This window comes from Haliaeetus albicilla, chromosome 16 (genome assembly GCF_947461875.1).
Source record: "Haliaeetus albicilla chromosome 16, bHalAlb1.1, whole genome shotgun sequence".
In the NCBI taxonomy this organism is placed as follows: Eukaryota; Metazoa; Chordata; class Aves; order Accipitriformes; family Accipitridae; genus Haliaeetus; species Haliaeetus albicilla.
In genome coordinates, this window is record NC_091498.1 from 8,768,412 (window position 1) to 8,789,437 (window position 21,026).

Consider the following 21,026-nt stretch of genomic DNA (forward strand, 5'->3'; position numbering starts at 1 on the left):
CTTGGAAGTCTGGCAACACTCTACAAACATTTATGTTGTACCATACACTCTCAGAAGCATCTTTTTCCTTTAAAGGGAAAGATTACTAGGACTTTCTCATCTCTTAAGTGGCAAGTGCTTTCTGCCTCTACTAATTATAATTCTTTCAAGTCTGAAAAAAGCACAGAGAATATTATAAAGTGTAATACTTTACTTTTCCGAATCTGTACTGTTTCAGCAGTCTGATAAATTACCTACAAATGCATAAAACTTAAGCAACATTGTCCAATGCACTCAGAATGGTCCCAAATTCAATTACAAGTAAACCACATTAAAGACTTACTGTACAGTAAACAAATGGGTGAAAAACTGTAATTTATTGAAACTCATAACTCAAAAAATATAAGATGCTGTAGTGTACAATATGTTACACAAAGCACCCTAGGGTGCACATTCAAGTCAAGTAATAACTCCATCGCCCCCCAAACCCTGGTACCCTAGTACTTGTTCCATATACAATCATGCACATTTACTCTTCAGGAGGAAGCCCCCAGTATTCTGATGTATTAAATAGCACCAAAATCAGCATAGTCCATTGAAAAAAAATGGGGAGCTAAATTAACTTGGCCAATACTTTTGACAGATATTATACATTCATGGAATTAAACAGTCTAAACTAACCTAAACAGTGTGTACTGTAACAATTACTGTTCTAATTTGAAGTTCTCCCCATATAGCAGTAGTGGAGGCAATATGCTCTAAGCAAAACTACTTACGTACTTCCTACACAAAGCTCATCTCCCTTTTTTGTTGGAAATAAGTCTATGAGGGGTGTGGAAAACTTGGATCTTTCAAGAACAACTACTGGTCTTAAATAATGAAGCTGTTTTAAGGCAAGGTCTCCACAGTCCGTTAGTGCCTTGTCCAAGATTGCCCTCAAATTTTCTAAAGACGGGGCAGATGATGATTCTGACAACAAGGGCTGGATTTCTGTTAGCTGCCCATGATTATTTTGGGTTATGATTACATTTTTGTCATTTACAAAGTTCTTTACTGGTGTATCCCCTTGGCCATCTCCCTCTTTTTGCAAGGTTTTATCTACTGACAACTGCTCAGGCGACTCCCATTCTACTACCTCATCAAAATCATCATCGTCGTCGTCATCTTTTCCCTCACTTTCCTGAATAAATTTTAAAAATGAAGACTCAAATCCCATTGGTTTATATGTCTTTAAATCAAATGGTTTGGACACTGGAGGCTTCTGAAATTTGTCTTTTGTAGCACAAAGTACATTTCTTTTTGCATTTTGATTAACTGCACTATGTTGACATCCTTCTGGGTCTTTCTCTCTTGGCAACTCTAATTGTAAACTGGAGAAATAAGAGCTATTCTCTCTTTCACTATTTTCAGAAAAATCTTCAGTTTTACATGTAACTGTCTCCCTGATGTTATGCTCTTCAAAACAGGCGTTCTTTGAACTGTGGTTATATTTTAAAGTGCCTGAATACATAAAGGCACTGGCATCAAAACTCGCACTACTTGTTGGATATCTTTTTTGGTCTTCATTGCTTACATCTTGAGGATCACAGTCAGTATTTGGAACAAGAGGTTTTTCACTTTCTTGCACATAGTCAGGATTAGCTGATTTATCCTCTTTAACTTTTACACTTTTTTTATCCAAGTCTAAAGCTGTTTCAGAGCAGGACTGTTTTTCAATCATTATGCCACATTTAACACAAACAACAAGTTTCTGAATCCGTTGCTCTATATACATATTGGTCATCTGATGTGTGCGCTTATAGTGCCTCACTATACTGCTTTCCAATTTGACAACAGACAAACATCCCTGAACCATGCAAGGGTACTGGGTCTGGTTAGACTTCTCTTTGCACATTTGTAGGGCCTCCTCTTTTGTTTTGAAATTCATCAAATGCTTTTCTCTACTTCTGCTAATTCTTTTAGATTTTTCTTTTAACTGCTTCCCATTCTGCTTGCTCATGTCAAAACTGTCTTTCAAGTAACTTTGTTCATTTTTATCTTTACCTTGATTATCTTCCTCCTCTTTCTGATTTCCAAAAAGACTATCATAATATTCACTATGTCGGAAATACACATGTTGAGAGTAGTGACTGTAATTTGTGAAAATTCGATCACAGCCATTAAGGTCACAATGGATTTCAAAATCTTTGTTTAATTTTTCTTCATTGGCATGTTCTTCTATTAGGTGCTGTTTAAGCTTATTAAAGGTATAAAATACAGCAGGGCACTGGGCTTGGTTACAAGCAAATCTTGCAGATACAGCTTCAGAAAGCAGTTTTTGATCCTCTAAGTGTTCATTGTGGAAGTCACTACAATGCTTAGCAAGAGCTTTAGAACATAAAAAACGCTTACCACACTCTTTGTATTTGCATGCAAATATTTTTTTACATTTGACAATTTCCCTTTTTGTTCTTGCTTTGTCTTTTTCTAAGCAGAGCTGTTCCTTATTATACTGGTGAACAGTCCTATAATGGCGAATCAAACCTTTCTGGTTGGTAAATGCAGAATTGCAGCTTTTATGTATACAGTGAAATGGTTTGTGGTACTTATGCAATATATAACATAAGTTTCCTTTAGCAACTGTTCTTTTGCTTCCTCTTCCCTGTCTTGCTTCCAGTTCTTCTCTATGACTGTCCAGAGAAGCCATGTTAGATGTTTTTCTTGTTACATTATTGTCTGTCTCTTCACTGGACTCCAAATCTGTCTCAGAACTACAGTCTTCCTTTTTAGGATGACACAGCTGTTCAGAGTGGTCTGAATGTTCAATGAATTCAATGTTGGTTGCACAAGGTGTTGGAACAGTGCTATTTTTATGCATGTCTTCTGTACGTAAACCTACATGATCAATTTTTTCATTAGAACATACCTTGTGAGCTACCCTCTCACAGCCAATTTGATGTTTGTTTCTATAGTGAATTCTAAGGTGTGTTTTTCTTGTAAATGATCTTTGGCAAATATGGCACTTAAATGGTGAGTACCGATGCTGGAACATATTTAACTGAAGAACCATTTCCTTTGAATAGTTATGCTTTTTAACATAATGCATTAAGAGAGCTTCTCTGGTCACAAACTCACACGTACATCCTTGACATTCACAGAAAAATGGTTTCGCTGCCAGCTGAGTAAGATACTGGCTGGGTAAATTATCTTGTTGCTCTTGAAGCTGAAATTTTGAGGTAGTTTCATCTACTAACTCAGGGCACTTGGCATCCCTAGATGAATAGGACTGTAAAGAGCCCAAAAGAGGCTTGTGTCTTGAAGAATTCTGAATGTTAGAATTTTTTAAGCTTAGATGTTTCAAGCCTAACATTAGTTCCAGCATGTTATCTTCAATATTTGATTCTTTAGAACTGTCATAAAAAGATGTTTCTGGGGAAGAAGGACAAGTTTCTTCCTTCAGGCAATTGCTTCCTTTAGCATCTATAGTACAATACGAGCTTTCTGGAGAGTCAGCATTTATATCTGAATTATGACCTAACTCTGTACTAATGTCTGTAGGGGATTTACTGTCCTGAGTGTCACTCAACAGGTCGAGAAAGTCTTTAGTTTTCAACTCCATATTTTTTTTACCTTTGAAGTTATATGGATGGGCCCTGCGAAGGTTTTTTTGCATACTTCTGGAATTTTTGTGTGTGGAACAGCAGCCTTCAAAACCACAGGAAAGTTTTTTTTCATCAAAGCAAACTGCCACATTGGAACACTGTTGTTTCACATCTGCTGGATGGAAGACTCCTTCCTGGGACATGAGAAAACCTGGAACTGACTGATTGTGAGCCATTGTTTCAATCAGTAGAGGAGACGCCTGGCCTTGGTTTACTGCAGCATCTGTGCTGTGGTCCCCACAATGAAGGCTGCAATTACTTTCACTGTCTAGATCTTCACTGTCAGAGAGTGCTTCTTCCTTAATCTGTGGAATTTCCTGAGAGCCTGAAGGATCCAAGTTATCATTCAGACTGGAATTTTCAGATTGTTCAAGCAGCTGAGACTCTGGAAGATAACTACATTTGTCTTTTGAAACTGACTCTTCAAGTTTTAGTGTTTGCTTCACTTCCCCATTTGACACTTCAATATTATGCACTGCAAGGTGATTCTGAAATTCAGTTTTTGAATAATAAAATTTTTTGCAACCAAAGAAGTTGCAGGTGTATGATGCATCTCTGAAGTGCTGTGCCTCGTGATGGTAAAGTTGCCCTAAGTCACTGAAAACAATATTACAGCCATTTAGCTCACATTTATAACGAAGATCATCATGTGTTTGTTTGTGATTGAGAAGCTCATTAACTGACCCAAATCTAGCATAACAATCCATTGACACACACATATATGGTTGAGGTCCACAGTGCACACGTTCATGCTCCCGCAAATGAAAGGATGTCATGAAATGTCGGCGGCAGAAAGCACACTTCTCTCTCCTGTTTTTCATATCTAAGTAGTGTTTTGCATTCTCATCATTGTTTTGATGTTCAGCTTTCAGATGTACACTTAAGTATTTAAACTGTTTAAATACTCTAGAACAATCTGTTCCGGGACATGGATAGATGTCTCTGTCTTGTAGCTGGCAATTTTCCAGTTGGCTAAATGTGACATATTCATGTGTGTCATTTTCAAAATTTTCAGGCAGCTGTGGCTGATGTGACTTTTCCTGAAACACTGGGGGCGGGCTGCTGGAAGCTGTTGTCTTTTGTGGTGATCTTTCTTTTTTCAGTATTATCTTCTTTTTGGGTCTGTGTGTTCTACTAGGTGGCATTTTAACATGTTCCATTACATGTGGTACAAAAAATTCCTTTCTCTTGAACTTTTTTGTACACACTGGACATGTATAAACACCATCTTCCATATGCATCTTAGAATGATGCAGTATTCTAGCCTCTATACATTCCCTTTTGCAGAGCACACAAAAAAATTTGTACTGAAGCCATCTCTGGTATCTTTCTGAAGAACCAATTGGTTTTTTTACTCTTGCTTTTTCTTTAGGGTGGTTCATTGTGTCTTTTCCATCATAATATTTATGTTCTTTTGTCTCATCATAGTCACTAAAGAAAGTTTCTAACATGTCAGTTTCATTGATTGACATATTACAACTTGCATCGTCCTCGGAATCAGAAGCTACTTTCCCTAACAGTTTAAGGCAATGTCGCTTTAAAGTCTTCCAGTCCCAAAATTCAGGATCAAATGGCCAATATGCTTTTAAAGCTAACAGCAGCTCGCAACGGAGTGAATTTGGAACCAGTGCATTTTCTTCATCAAATTTTTGATCTGGTTGCATATAGAGCTCTTCCAACACATTAAATCCACTCAAAGTTGGCTCAAGTAAAAATTCTGTGAGCTGACAAGCTCTTCTAACTTCAAGGTCTTCTGGTAAAAGGCATGCAATTGTTTTACATACTGATGTCTTCATTTCATCACTTCCATTTGATCTGATCTGAAGGGCTCTCACACATAACAAAACAGACACAGCAAGTCCTGCTTCTTCTGCCTGTTTAAAACAAACAAACAAACAAAAACCAAACAAAAAACAGCCACAAAACAAATGTTACTTTTCTTTGATAAGCACATTCTCTCTAGAACTGTTCTAGGAAAAAAGATGCAATGAGAGCATCTGATAGACTACAGCCCATTCAGAATGTATTCAGGCTTCTGAGTGCTAAGTGCCCAAGTCACTGAGCATAATCTAAAAAGTTGTAGTTTATTTTATGTGAGGAACCTCTTCTACTTTTCAAGCGAGGGCATCCACTTCACATTTAGTGCACTCTGTGGAGGAGTCACACAAACTAGTTTAGGTATTAGATATTGCAAAACATCTAACTCCTCTCTCTCTTCATTGAGTGACTCTCAATCATAAATAAGTCAGATGTCTAAAACAGAATGGTGTAAATCTTCCATATACACTCCTCCAGCAGCATCCACACAGGACATTAATTCAGAACATGTGGTACTGTGTAATAAGGAAATTAATGTAAATTCACACCCTGAAACAAAATAATCTTCAACAGCATAAGCAGTACAGTAGCAGAAATGATTCCTGATGAAGATAACTGTCATTTCACTTTCAAACATTTTCTGAGGAGTCTATGCAACTTTGAGGTGCTGCTCAATAGTGTCAGGAAGATACCTACAAATATTACTCACATGCTGATTTAAAAAAATAATATATTCCAAATTCTACATGGACAAAATTGAAAGTTAACTTGTTCCAAAAACATACTTTCCAGCATAAAGAATCTGAATGCATGAAGTAACTATTCAGTCATTATTAGTAAAGATAAGTAACAGTTAAGATATTTATGAATAGTGCAGAGAGATGACACATGGCTAACACAATCAAATCCACACCAGCTCAGATGGTAAAAATCCAAAAGAACTAAAAACAGGTTAAAAGAATTAGCGAGCTCTTACACTCACTGTGCACTGCCTATTGGAAGTCATGCAATTTGTTAGAGACCAATAAAAAAGCTATTTCCCCAGGAGAAGAAATTTTAATATGTTTTAGCAGGAAACACGGAAAGAACTGGTACATAGCTAACAATGTATTATGCTTTATATATAAAGTGCACATTCGCACATGTTTTAAAAGTAGAAATAGGCCAACTTTAGAGAAACCAGGAGCAAACATTACTCTGTGCAATCACTACTGGAATTCATCTTTGCCAAATCAGAGTTCTGGACTCTCCTCTATGATCTGTCAAAAGGACAATCATGTAACCTTTCTGATCTCTACTTTGACTCTAAAACAGGGCTCTGATACTTGCTCTTCTCTTATCAAATCACACTTGATAACTCACTTGGTTCACAGGATTAACTCTGGTCAGTGAAAGAGTCCCAGACAAACAAACCTGAAGCTGTAGAGAAATGTAGTTGAAAAAAGGAACCTTGTCTGTTTTATCCATAATCCATTTGATGCCTTAACTCTTAATTAACTCATATCCATATAAGAATGCAAATAGATGGGCAAATTTGGGAGGGTACTGTTAATTGAAACATTCATAAAACTGAAGTTCATGTGGCAAATTTTACTCTACATGTGCAAAACTATGCTGTTCTTCAGGAAGAAATGTCTGAACTCTTTTGGAAGTGGTGACATTCCTAAGGGAAAATCCCATATCTAATTTAAGGTCCATGATCCATGTAATACTGTTACTGAAACAGTTAAAATCCTTACTTTTCCTCCATTGAAGCGTGCCTGATTCACTTTCATTCATAACTGCCCTCCACAAACCTACTCTCATATAGTGACAAGACACAGGAAATTTCAGTCTAACCAATTCCAAGAGTCAGAGTAGCCATCAAAGGAAGACAAAAAAATCCTATTGAGCAACTATCCAGATTAACTAAAGCTATCCCTTCTGCTCTGCTTAAGAACAGCATGCTATATTTGCCTCCTGGGTAGGTGGATCAATTAATGTCTTTCTATTATGCCTCAAACAGAGATTATGAGTTTATAAAAATTGCTGTTAGGCATCTCTTGAACCTTTCTGTAACTTTCTAAAGATAAGCATCAGAATAGAAGGTAGGATTCCACATGTGACTGTATCGCATATTTTGAAGAAAACCCATTTTCTCAGAATACAAAAATACGAGACATTTCAGCCAAGTCACCATCTCTTAGAGACGCTGCAGAAGATGTTTGCTGTGCCTCACTTCTAAACAGGCATCAGATCAAAACACAGCTATGCTTTGTTTGCAAAATACCGCCATAGTGTATTTTCAGACTAACAAACAAACCATTCCACACTGATTGAAGGTAACTTCAATGTGTCAAGCTGACACAAAACTCCAATGGCAGGCATTTTTCAGAGATTTTTATTAGTAAGTTATTAGGCACTTAATCAGAAAATATGAATAATGAAATAAGCTATATTTCATATCAGTTCAGTAGAATTATTAAGAAAATAATAAATTCATGTAAACAGTTCTGGCTGTATCCAAGGACTCTGGACTGCAGCTTACTTACTTCAGATTGTATGACTCTTATCAAGAAAAATAAATGCTGTAGTGTCTTGGCAATGATGCCAAACTGACGACATCTCTCCAAAAAGGAATCTAAAGAAGGATCTATTCTTCTCTGCAGTTTACTCCAGAAAAGCGTCAGTTCCCTGCAAAGAGTTGAAAGCAAAATGTAAGAACATTACAGATACACAGAATTTGTCCAGTCTACACACTTTAGTTCAGAGTTGATGCCACAACAATTTGTTATTAAAAACCAGCACACACTTCAATCAGGTCTCCACCTCTGAGAGATGCTGAAGAGAACTTTTACTTTGCCTTACTCCTAAACAAGCATCACATCAAAACACAGTATATCTCCTGTTATCTAACGGGGAAAAACACTGGCAATGGGATTCATCTCACTTAATGCAGGCATCTATAGCTGCACAGACTTCCTTTCTAGACAAGAACCACCCCCTGCCACGCTTGCAGAGCCTTAACTTTTCACGTAGAAATTTAAAATAGGCAAGATGAATCATAATGTAAAGTAGCCACTTCCCTCCCACTAGGCAAGTAGCTTAGATGTTGACACCTGCATTCAAATGATGTAACTGTCACTCAGTGCTTTAAAAGATACCTCTAACAGAACACGCTTTGTAAAGTGTTACATAAGGGATACATAAGCTGAGGGCTTTGTCTACTGTCTTTGAACAGTTATGTGCTTTACTGTTCGTAGCATTTGAGCACAGAGCTGTTCTGTTAAGCAATTTATTATAACCAAGGCAACACAGCCATTGAATGATGCAATCTGTCACTTTGTGTTGCTTTGCCATCTCAGTGAGTGCCACAGAAATGGAAAAACACCAGTGATAGGATCTGTGTCTTTTATATCACTTGAAAAGTTTTTATGTTCCTTTAGTAGAGCAAATGTCACCTTTGCTAATTTAACCACTCTGTGCATCAAATTATACATATAAGTTTCTAGAAGCAAGGTCAGTTGTAGCCTCTAGAACCAAAAAACCAAGAAAACACACCTAGGCAAACTTTACACCGAATATTGGCAAGGTTCTTCCTTTGAATTATTGCAATCCTACTCTTGAACCCTAAGCCAAGTGAAAGGGAATGAGGCCTTGTTAAGGATTTGACATGGGATACATTTATTGCACAAAAATGGACAATATTTACTGGTAACAGTTTTGGGTTTTTTGTTTGTTTGTTTGGGTTTTTGTTTTCTTTGTTTTTTATCTTTAAAGGCCTAGAAATGCAGTTAACAGCCTTTCATAGTCAGGAAGAGACAGCTGAGAAGCTAGATAGGTCTACAAGAAACTAACATACAAGCAGTACAATTCAAGTTGTTTTAATTTTAAATCCTAAAACAGAACTAGAGAGGAAAAAAAGGTAAACACCCAGAATATTAGCAACTTTTTCTACTGCCCTTTTAGCCCCAAGAAGCTGACAAAATTAAAATTTAATTGAACATCAGGATGACTAACACAGAAGAATTGTATGAAGGGAAGCTTATGCAAGGAAGGCATAAATATATACATATATATAGAAGCGTTACAAAAAATTTAACTCAGGATTACAACAGAAACAAAACAAACTTGAAAAATAGCTTATCAACACATCAGTCATTTTGTATATCTATTCAGTACATTTACGCAGTTGGGAGTTGGAAGAATAGTGAGAGAAGGGCTTCACTCTGGATAATCCTTTATTCCTAAGAGTTTTTGGGAGACCAAAAAGTTTTCAGTGTTTGCCCTGTTCTCTTTCTCTTCCCATCCCTTCTTTCTGCAAAGCTGAAGTATGCTGTTGGAAGGGGTCCTCAAGGATGGTGATATGTAAGTGTTCCTCAAATAATCTTCATATATATAAAAAGGCAAGAAAGGACAACTCTCAGTATTTGGGCAATTTTCCATTTCAAAAGTGATGTGAGGCAGTGCAGAGAACAGAAAGAACTCCAGACAGATATCTAGTAATACTTAGGAAAAAACCCCCTCTTACTACCATATCAGACCAGAGAGAAGTTTTTTTAATTTGTTCTTAGCTACAGTTCATACTTAATGCCACTTGTGTAATGCTAATGATTACATTATCTTATGGATTGATGAACTGCCTGACTCCTTGGAGACTAAGGCAATCAGCTAGCTCAGAACTACTGCCCACAGCAGCACTACTTCTTAGATAAAGTTCCAAACACAGCAGATACCTCCACTCTTAAAAGTAGCATTACATGGTTTTTTTATGATTATCAGCAACAATCATTGCAAAATCTTCCAATTTTGGTGAAGAATAACATATACAAACCTAAGTTTGCTTTCATCTTCAGCTGTGAAATGAAGCTTCACACCAACAGCACTAATTCACATACATCTATGGTTTACTAATCTTCTCTTGGAGGTACAGACTTGAGGTTACAGGATGAGCTGAGCTAAGCTAATCAAATAGCTTAACCTCTCTAATATGCAAGAATAATAATTAGAGGTTTGTGCTGGGTTAGAGAGTTAGCACTGTGGCATCAGGTAGATGCTAGAGCAGTGAAGACAGGAGGGAAGGGAGGTTAAGTTTTCCCTTTCTAGACTGAGAATGATGTTACAGCTTAACAGATTTAACAGCTTAAAACTTCCAGAAGCACCAGTGTTGCACTTCTTTGCTGGAACTTGCCTGACCACATGGTAAAACTAACCAAGCATTAACCTGTAGAAAGCTATACACAGTTTTGGCTGGGTTAGATTAATGTGCTCGCTACAGGTCAGATGGGCCCAGAGCCAGCAACAGACGAGGCAGACTTGTGCAGCTAGCACAATATGACAAGAACTTATCTTCCACTTTGTGGTAGCAGCAAACTGTTAGGACTAGCTCAAGTATCATGGCACCAAAGCTCCATCTTCATCCACTATGTAAGACACTCATCCACACTACTAAGAATCTCAAAAGCATCCTCACTTTCATGTGCTGTTCACAACTGTTGACTGGTCTTTTCCTCTGTCTAAACCAGAACACTTTCAATCTGGATCACTTATGCTGGTTCACTCTGACACTGCATAAAGCAAGATACAGAGCAGAATAATGGGAATGGGTGGCTGGCAGCAAGCAGGATAGCACTGGACAACACTGCTTGCTTACAGCGTCTGTTAAAGGGTAGTCAGGGGCTAGCAGAAAATGTTTCATCAATATACTGCTACTCTAAAAATCAAGAAGGACGTGATCCAGAAAATCCTGCAGGAAATCCTTTTATTTAAGGATCCTACAGGTGAGTGGAACATTTCCAAGTACATATGCTAGGGCTTGTCTGTTGCACCGAATCTGTAACAGCACAAAGAGAAGCTGACCTGCAAACGACACTGTACCAGGGGGTCTCTGTTCTTCTTACTCCCTGCTCTCCTCTCAAAGATTTTCAGTAAATGTTTTAGTCACCACTCAGTTCTGGTCTATCAAATTACATAATGTATCAGAAGTACACTATGAAAACTGATTAAAGCTTAAATCATTTATTGACTTGAAACACCATTATGCAGGCTTATGATTAAATACACACAACAAAAAGCTACATTTTATTATTAACAATCAAAATGCAACAGGTGTCAATGACATTGCTAGAAAAATTGTAAGTAGAGTCCAAATCATCAGTAGATCAAGCATCACACAGTAAAATAACCTCTCAACTACAGTTCTGTCTTTTTGAACCAGACAGGACCTTCTTTGAAGTGAATTAAGCAATTGCTGCCCCTTAAAACCAGCAGCTGGTCACAGAAAGGATTATGTCTCCATTTATGTATTTGATTTAACTAAGTATTTTAAGTGTATATTTATGCTGTACTTAAGCCTATTTAATGGCTAGCAAGCAACCTCTAGCATGTGATTCCTCCACATTAGTTTTAGCTGTAGGATAAGGTTAAATATGCATCTTACAGCAAGTCCATCTTAACATTTCCTGTCCTTCCAGTCAGCTCTGACATTTGTCATGCTTTTGACTGACCTCAATTTACTAATACAGAGAAAGCAACATTACCTTATGCCTTTTCTAGGGTACTGATTCAAATCAGCTCTGCAATGATTTCAGTGATCACCACAGTTTGTATGGGGCAGAAGCCTCCTCATTTTTGTGAGCCATAATATCCACTACATCTGTAATGTGTAATCTCATGCCTCATCAGTTAAGCTGGCTGATCTGACAAAAGTAATCCTCCAAATCAAAAGTTTTATGTCATATCAACCACTTGAATTCATCTGCCTTGTGGCTAAACAATGACTAGATCTGCGTCTGCCACAAGGAAAGTCAGTGGAGGTCAATAAAAAAGGCCACTCCATCAAACAGCAGTTCACCATTAGACGAGCAAGGCATCCTTATTTTCAAGCAACAGTACTTTTTAACAGCCTCAAAGTGAGAAAGTAATCTGATGGTCAAGAAGTATTACACCAGTTTCACAAGACAGGAGTCCATCAGAAGGTGAACTTCTTCAATCTGGGCTCCAGCATCCTGGAAGCTTTGCTCTTCAGTGGGTCCAGACTGCATCAGTTGTGTGGAATTCTGTTGTACAAGGAGTGCTATGTACGGTACTAGAATTTGAATTTATATATCTACACAATTTCAGGGTTAGACAGAAGACTTAATTCTCCTGTCTTGTCCCTGGGGGAAGGCAGCTGGAAATTGAGGAGTTTGTCCAGACAGCAGCAGAAGGGGCAACTGTGGCATGCATGGACATAGCAGCACAGTTTGAGCCAGCACCTTTCATTTGAATGACCACTAACAACAGTGTGGACATAATGACATGACTTCAGCATGAGTGACACAAACCTGCTAACACCTTCTCTAAGTAGGAACATACTTGTGTTCTAGACTGTGCTAACATTTGTATCTTCAAGCCTTCACTGCTTGTCACCTAGGCTAGCCAATTTTAAAGCTGACGTGGAAGTACCTACTAGTGTTACAGCTACACCATGTTTTGTGTAGACTTAGCGTTAGGCAGGCCCCATCATGGGCCAGACTAGGATGAAGATGAGAAATCTACAGCTCTAATTGGTATCTCCAGACTCAGTCAGGAGAAAATGTAGATTGGAGTTACAGGACCTAAAAGTTTCATTCAAATTCTAATTCGTTGCAGTTCAGACTTCATACTGCAAGGGAAAAATCTACCCACATTTGTTGTCAGAATAGAAAGATGTTATTCTGTAACAATAAATGCTACATCAGTGAAGTCTGTTCTCCAGTCCCAATAGTTTTAAAGTCTCAGCTACACATAAAGTCCAACTCTCCTCATTTTCACCCTAGGGATACAGCTTTTAGAACTGCTTAACAAGTCTCCTTGGACAACAGCAAATAATTTAGTTCACCCTGAAAGAATGTTAGTTGTTGGGTTTTGTTTGTTTGGTTAGTTGGTTTTGGTTTGTTCTTTAAAAAGAGACCATGGGATGGACTTCAGCCTTGTATGTCTTTGGACATGGGTCTAATGACACATTTTGGTAGTGAAAAACAGTCAGCCTCTAGAACTTCCAAGTGTGGTGGACTCTCCCCTTTGACTCTTCCACAAGTTCATTTCTCTCTACAAGGTATGCTTTTGCTCAAAAAGACGTTTCTGGCCTGAAACAGAAGCAATATGTAAATACTTCTGGCCTTTTTGTACAGATGATTGGACCAGGCTAATCATCCTGCTGACACTTAAGTGCTACGAAAACTTTTCTTAATGGCATTAAAATGTGGAGTGAGTAAATGAACAACGCCACAGCTGACCAAATCCAAATTCCCAAGATACACTTGAGATGTCTGGTAATGTAAAACTTTATCCAGACCAGTGTTTAAACAGGAGAAAACTACACATTTAGCCATGCCTTGAAAGCCAAATTACAAACCCATTTTGTAAGGGGCAAAAAACAGCTTCCCTGCTTTGGCTCTAACAGTTTGCCACTGCTGAAACAGAGATGCAAGAAGTTTTGTATCTCCAGCCAGTTAAGACGGCAGACAAGTTTTATAGTCACAATTTGGCCAAGATCTAGTACTGCAATTCTCAGAGTTATAGAAATTACAAAAATACAAAAAGGCTCTCAGAGGGTGGTGGTGAAGTTAAAGGGTGCTGCCTTTGCACGTTCCTACTACTTACAACTCTGTGGAAGAAGTGAAAAAAGGCAAACTCTCAGGGGTCTAAGTATTCTAGAGGGAAGAACTGAATTACAACATACTTTGTGGAACCACAAAGCTTAGGGGTTTAATATCAACCCAGACAGCACTGACCCAGCACTACTTACAGAGCTACCATATTGCTGAAGCATTACTGTTAATGCCAACAATGTAAGTGCTGTTTTGTTTTTAAATGACTTAAACATTACTTTTGTCTAACTGCTTTATTACTGTAGCAAGATGAGGCCTTTTTCATTTTGTCACAAGTTATCTAGAAGGTACTTCAGTCTGATGTACTTCTCAAGTTAAAGATATATCCACATTCTCTACATATTTTTGTACAATATTAGCTCAATCCTCTTGCACTGAAGCCAGTGAGGAAGTTAGGAGTAGCAGTAATACTTATTACTTACCAAGAGCAATACACATTTGCTGTTTGAAGCTGATGAGTAAGGTATGTTGTACAAAGAATAAATGCAGTGTTTTCTTGTCCCTCAGATTCCAGATTACATATGATGTCCAGTACTTCTTTGCAATCCACCTTTGCAATCTTAAAGAAAAAAAAGAAAATTAAAAAAAGAAAAGGCACTTTATTCTCAGCATGTTTACAAAAGAAATGCATGTTTACTGTATCAAAGGAAATGGTCTCAAAACACATGAACAAAACACTATGTCTGCTTTTAATATCCAGAGTTCATACCATACCTTTCAGGTACAGAATGGCATGAGAAGTTCACATATGTTAGTTCTGATCCTTTCTCGGTATTAGTTTTCTTTGGGACCACCTTCCATTTTGGGAAGCTTAGCAAAATACTTATATACAGGCAACAGTCTCTCTAAAACTTCCCATTCCATCTCTGCAGTTGCAGGCATCCCTATTCTCCTCTTGAAGATTAAAACCCATGTCCAAAAAGGTCAAGAGATGTGAAAAAGCCAGTTTCTTGTCCTCTTTGTCCTAAGTGCTGATTCTGAACAATCACACTTCAAAGCATGATGTTAAAAATAGAAGTGTTTACAGTAGAGACAAATCCCATGGAAGTTCTGGAAAGCATACTTAAAGGTAGTACCATGTATCAAAACAGGGCATTAGCTTGGTTATAAGCCAATTATTTTAGACCACAAACAGTAATTACGAAGTGCTTTTACTATTAAGACACTATTTTTAATACATTTTTTCCACTGGATCTATTCCACTTCACAGAATAGGCTGTATTCAAGCAACATCTACTTTAATCAGCTGTTGCTACTATAAACAATTCAAACCTCTTGTTAATCATGAAAAATAATGATATATTTTAACTTCCCATTGTTATTTCTATACCAAACTAATTTTCACAGACATCTCATTTAGCAGGAAGAGCAGAAGCTGGTATATTACCCCAGTTTTCCATACACATTTGACAATGGAGTTCATTGAGCAATGTCAACATTTTCTAGGGTCCACTGACTTTTGATGTTCAACTTGAGACCCATGACTGACCTTTTCCAGCAGACATTTTTAGAGCAATTCAAAGCTGAAAGTTCTTGCAGATGTGTCAGTTCTCATTTGAAGACAACTAAAATGTAGCAGATTATTTTTGTCGGGGGTTTTGTTACTGACTCACCTCTGGCAAGACAGAAACCTCAAGAACTGATTTAAGTGACAGTGCTTTGCTAACTAAGGGGACAGACATCATTCCTCCTTGCATGCCAGAGATAATAAACACTTACAATATCTGCAAATCAAGTGCCACCTCCAGCAGGTTGTGGAAGATGGAAAAGCAAGCCCAATACCAATGGCCACATGAAAGAATTCTGAAGGTGTTCATCACTGCACAGGAGAGAACAGTGCTGTTCTAGCTTACAGATGAAAAACAAAAACAAAAACAAAAAAGGATACTGCTGCATATCATCTCCCTCCAACATCCTTTGCCAGCAGTACCTTTCTTACATTCTCATCTACCTTCAGTACTTACAGGCACACAGGCTTTCAGCTTATGTGGGAAGTCTAGCTGAATACATGTCTGATAGCTCCAGCCTTTTCACAGTATTCTACCACCTCTCTCCACTCATTTATTCCTATTCTTTATAGATTACAATTTCCATCAGCACATTTTATAAAGCAAATTAGGAAAACAAAGCTAAGTGACCCAAACTTTCGTCTTTGATAATTTCCACAATTACACACTACCATCTCCTCAATACTGCAGCAAACATTCTTAAGTAACGCAAGAGGCTGCCTGCAATGGTTTGATACAAGCCTGATCTTCCAAGTCTTGGTTTTTAGAAAAACAAAAATTGTCAGTGCATGTAAATATGGGATGTGTTTCTTCCACAGATCTGAAGACAACGCAGCAGCCTGTGATCTACTTGGCCAGGCATCACTTGACGGAGACCATGCTCAGCTTCCCAGTTCCATTAAAGGAACAATCACTGAACAACACTACCACTGTTTTAAAAACTACAAACTTAAAACCTACTTACTAGGGTTTCTTAGGCTACAGAATGAAAAAAACCCCCACATTTTTAATAGCCATCAGTTACTCCTCACTCAGACTTACACTGTAACAAGACCTTGAACTTCTACTGTGTGCTGGACCAGCAGGAACAGCACAAACATCGGCTCCAGCAGCAGGCATGTCTGTGGTGCTTCAAGCAGCCTGTTGTCACACAGCACATTGGATTCACTCTCCTTCTCACATAGAAATCTGATTCTTTTTGGCCGAACTCACTCATATGCAGGACATTAACTACTGTGTAAGCAACAAGGCAATTTGTTTTCAAGTCCTGTTTATTTCAAACTTTGTCAATGGATCCATCTCATTTCAGACCTTGGGTTTTTTTTTTTTTTGTCATTTGGTTTCTTGTTGTTGGGGTTTTTTTTTTGTTTTAAATAATATTTAAGACAAAAAGTCCAAATGCACAGCTTGAAATCACCCAACAATATCCAGTCAGTCACTTAAGTGACAAACCTGACACTTAGTAAATTAAAGTGTCTTTACTAAACCTGGAATGCTGACCAGCGCTTCTGTTATTGTCAGAAACCCAACAAGACCAACAGCTGAATGAAATTTCAGAGACTACAAAATGAACAGTACTAAGATATTTTAAATTAGAATTATTGAAAAATGCTGCCATCCTCCCCACATTCTGTTAACAAGAAGGATGCCAGTTTACTCCTCAAAATTATTCCATGGAACATATAAGCATATAAGATTTATCTTGTCTTTGTCTTCCATGTCATTGTAGTTTGAAGAAAAAGTTTTAACATTACAAAGATATTTCATTTCTTGTGTCGTCATAAAAATTGCCTACCACTAACCTAAGCCTTCTACCAGTTTTTTAGTAGGACATCATTTTAATACTCCTTAAAGAAAGGGCACCCAACCTGTTTATCTAGGGAGACTTACCCTCCTTTCAGGAGCTAGATATACCATGAACCAACTAAAGGCAATTTACTTTCAGCTCAGAGACTGTAAATTCTCCCTAGCTGAGTTGGGACAACATACTCTTGAGTCTATAAATGCAGGCTACTCTTCTGCAGCATATTACTTTATTTACATTAAATAATGCTGCTACAGCTGCAAGAATTTGGGAGCTACTGCCTCAGAATTTAATGAAAAGACATGTTTTATATCAAAAGTATTTCACGAAGCATAAACAGTTTGCAGGGCAAGGAAGACTTAGGTTAAGTTCTTGTAATCTTCCAATCAAATTAGAAAGTACAGAGGGAAGAGAACACTTGGTTTAACTTAACAATGGAAACAACACAGTAACTAAGAATATTTTTGCAAGCAAACTCATGACAAGCAACTATCCTTTCCCAGTGTTTTAACAAGCTTCATTGTCTTTTCCTCTTGCTCTTTTAAGGATACAACCCAGGAACAATTCCTTATTCTGCAGACAGTGTCTAGAGAGGGCCTCCGAAAGATGACTGTTCTTAAGCTTCCCAGTTGAACTTTTTATGAATGGGATAATGGGCATTTGCTTAAATTCATACTTCCTCAAGAGCTCTAGTCTCAGATTTTTGAATGGTCTTTCACAAAGAAAGTCCAGACTCAAAAACCCCTAGTTTGATGACAAGAGATGGCTATATGAAGCTCAAATGCAACCTAGAAAACAATCACACTGACACTGTACGGAGGTGACCAGTTATGATTAAATGAATCAATCTGGCTTTGATTTTAACTGGTTGGTTCATTTTAAAACCCTGTTTTATTGCTTCATGTGGCTGGCACTTGCCTTGCAGAGAAAGCCATCTCAGATTATGAAACATTTGGGGCCTCATGCTTTTTGCAATAGTAGAGAGTGTTATTAACTACTTGTTAACTACTGTGTAGGAGAACCTCTTTAATTAGCATTTTAATTGGTTCAATAAAATTGACAAATTCAAGCCAATCATTGGAATCAGTAAGCCAGACAGCAATTCTTAGTTCTGTTACTTTCTATGTTTCTCACTGAGCAGCATGAGATTTGTGTGAACAAATAATTACATAATCACATTATTTGTTATATGTGTGCCTTAGGATCAGTTCAAGGTACTAGAAGGTACCAGAAATGCAAGGGACAACTTTATATATATAGTGTATACACACACACAGAGTTACAACCATATATACACACATGCATATATGTATGTACATACATATATATACACATGTATATATGTGTATTATTGCCTATAATAGAGATAGAAGTAGTTCACCAGCCTTAACTTTTAGGAGCTCAGCAATTTAACTTCCAAGCCTGACCTAGCCATTCCAATCACTTCCAGTTCCTGGAAAGGGATAACCATATATTGTCTAATCTTCCAAAACAAACTCTTCCTCTTCAATCCTCGGCAAGCTACCTTCACTCATATTCACCCTTTTTGTAACATTTATTTTCTTAGCTAAGCCCTGTTCCTCCATCTACCCCATCCTACTCTGAACTTCAACTTTCACTTAAACCTTGTTTCTTTTATTACAGTTAATACCCTCTTCCCCCTGCTGAGTTTTCGGTCATTGCTATCTCTTGTTCTCAAACAGTGCCATTCTTTGAGCTCTTCATCTTTCTTTTTTTTTTTTCCCACCTCTTTTCCCCACTTGACACAGACCTGATAACCTTCTCCCTGAGGAAGATGATAGGTAACATGATGATATAACACAATTCTTGCCTTCTGAAAATGAAGCTGGAAACGTGTTTTAGAAGTCTCAGATTTCAGCAATTCTGTAAAGAGTGCCAACTACACAATACCTGTGACCAAGCATGCAAAGAAACATTACATGCAAATCCTTGTATTGATAATTATTTACATCAACTTTCTGACACTGTAACACCACTGACTTTACACTTTTCACAGTGTGGGCTACAAGTCCAGTTAAGTCAATAAACCATACTGTCTTAAGATACTGCTTTGATGCTTAGTGGCTTCATTTTCCCATAAAAGGTTTAATTAAGTGATTACCATAATTTGATTCAATTCATCAATCTGTGTTGTAGCTTGCATACTTGACTGGCAAGTAAAGTTTTCTGAGCATCCAGGTAAAACAGACACCACAACTCTTAAATGAAACTAAGAAGTGAACACAATTTAATGTGGTTTCTATGCCATTCATCATTAGCAGCCAAACCAATCAAAGAACATGTTGCAAGTTACCCATATATTCCCAACACCTCCAGTAAGCAGATTGTGTCTGCAGTGAGCTGTTAAATGCATTCATTGCTCCTACAGTACAGCAAACTGAGGGGAATCTGGCTCAAACTGAAGAGACTGTCAGAGGGTACATTTATCCAAATACATATTTTTCAAAATAAGTATTTTTAAAGGAGTGCTTTTTAAATAGTTTACATGTTTGGAGTGTTCTTTTGATACAAGTCTGCTACTCACTCAGGAAGTACAGACATCAGAGCCACATTTTTCCTTTTGTATGCGAAGCTTTCCCCAGTTTCACAGGGGCTTACTGAAAATGTGCCAAGTCTCACATTTAAGACTACACCAAAACCGTATAACTCTAACAAGAACAGCAAGATTCATAAAATAACAGATGTGTGAGATCAAGATGCAACAGAAGCAAGAGTTGTATGATCGCAATGTGTTAACACAAATCATTACTATGACTGATACTGTAAGAGGAAGACTAACTGCTAAAAATGAGTTTAGAGTTCTGGAGCAACAACCCTAAAGGGGTTTTTGTTTGGTTGGTTATGGTTTTGTTTTGTTTTTTTAAACCCTTCTTTCCTAGGTCAGAATGACTAGAAGAGAAGTAACTGCACTAGTACTAGTATTTGAGTCAGAAAAGACAGCTTTCCAATTATATTTTGCTTACAAGGAGAACTGAAGTTACAAGTTTTATTTTAAACTTTCAAACACATCTAACTTCAAATGCAAGCATATAATACATACTTATCTACATCGGCAGTTAATACTTTCCTACTGCAGTCTGCAATAGGTCATTTATCTTTTGGAACTCCACTGCAATAGTTTCACTCTTCAGCTTCAGTTCTTAGTATTGCAGAAATAAATTCTAAAATGCTTGATAAATATACATTAAAAAGGGACTATAGATTACTAACCTCCTTAATGGAGTCTTCATTAGGCAGCATAGAACACACACATGTGATGTAGGCTTGGCGAAAAGATGAAACATTTGCAATTTCTGGAGAATCTGCACACAATTTTGACAAGAAAGTAGCTTGTGGAATGCAGTTGGACTTCATCAAATGTTTTATTCGCATCTGCAGAAAGGAAGGCCCTTCTCGTGTAATCAGTTTATTAGCTAGGAAAAGAAAAAAGCCTTTGAGAACACACCAATTTACAGCTGACACTTAAATTGTCTCACTGCATTCACACTTTATTTTATTACAAACTTGTATAAGTATGTTCAGCTTTCTTAGAAACTCTAGGTATGATAAAAAGTGACAGCAATAAATGGAATATTTTATCCCAAACAAATTCAGACCAACTGTGTAGGGAGAGAATGCTGGGCTATAGAAAACAGATACCCCT

The 21,026-nt window shown here is 37.5% G+C and overlaps 1 protein-coding gene across 1 annotated transcript in view; it reads right to left on the minus strand.

Annotated features, from left to right (window-relative positions):
• Positions 1-337: 337 nt before the first annotated feature.
• The window catches only part of RLF (RLF zinc finger), a 54,384-nt gene continuing 33,695 nt past the window's right edge, over positions 338-21,026 (minus strand). The window contains exons 5-8 of the mRNA XM_069803466.1: positions 20,594-20,796; positions 14,473-14,609; positions 7,970-8,111; positions 338-5,494 (exon numbers count right to left, since the gene is read on the minus strand). Coding sequence (XP_069659567.1) covers positions 752-5,494; positions 7,970-8,111; positions 14,473-14,609; positions 20,594-20,796 — 5,225 coding nt within the window. The 3' untranslated portion in view covers positions 338-751. The remainder of the gene's footprint in view (positions 5,495-7,969; positions 8,112-14,472; positions 14,610-20,593; positions 20,797-21,026) is intronic.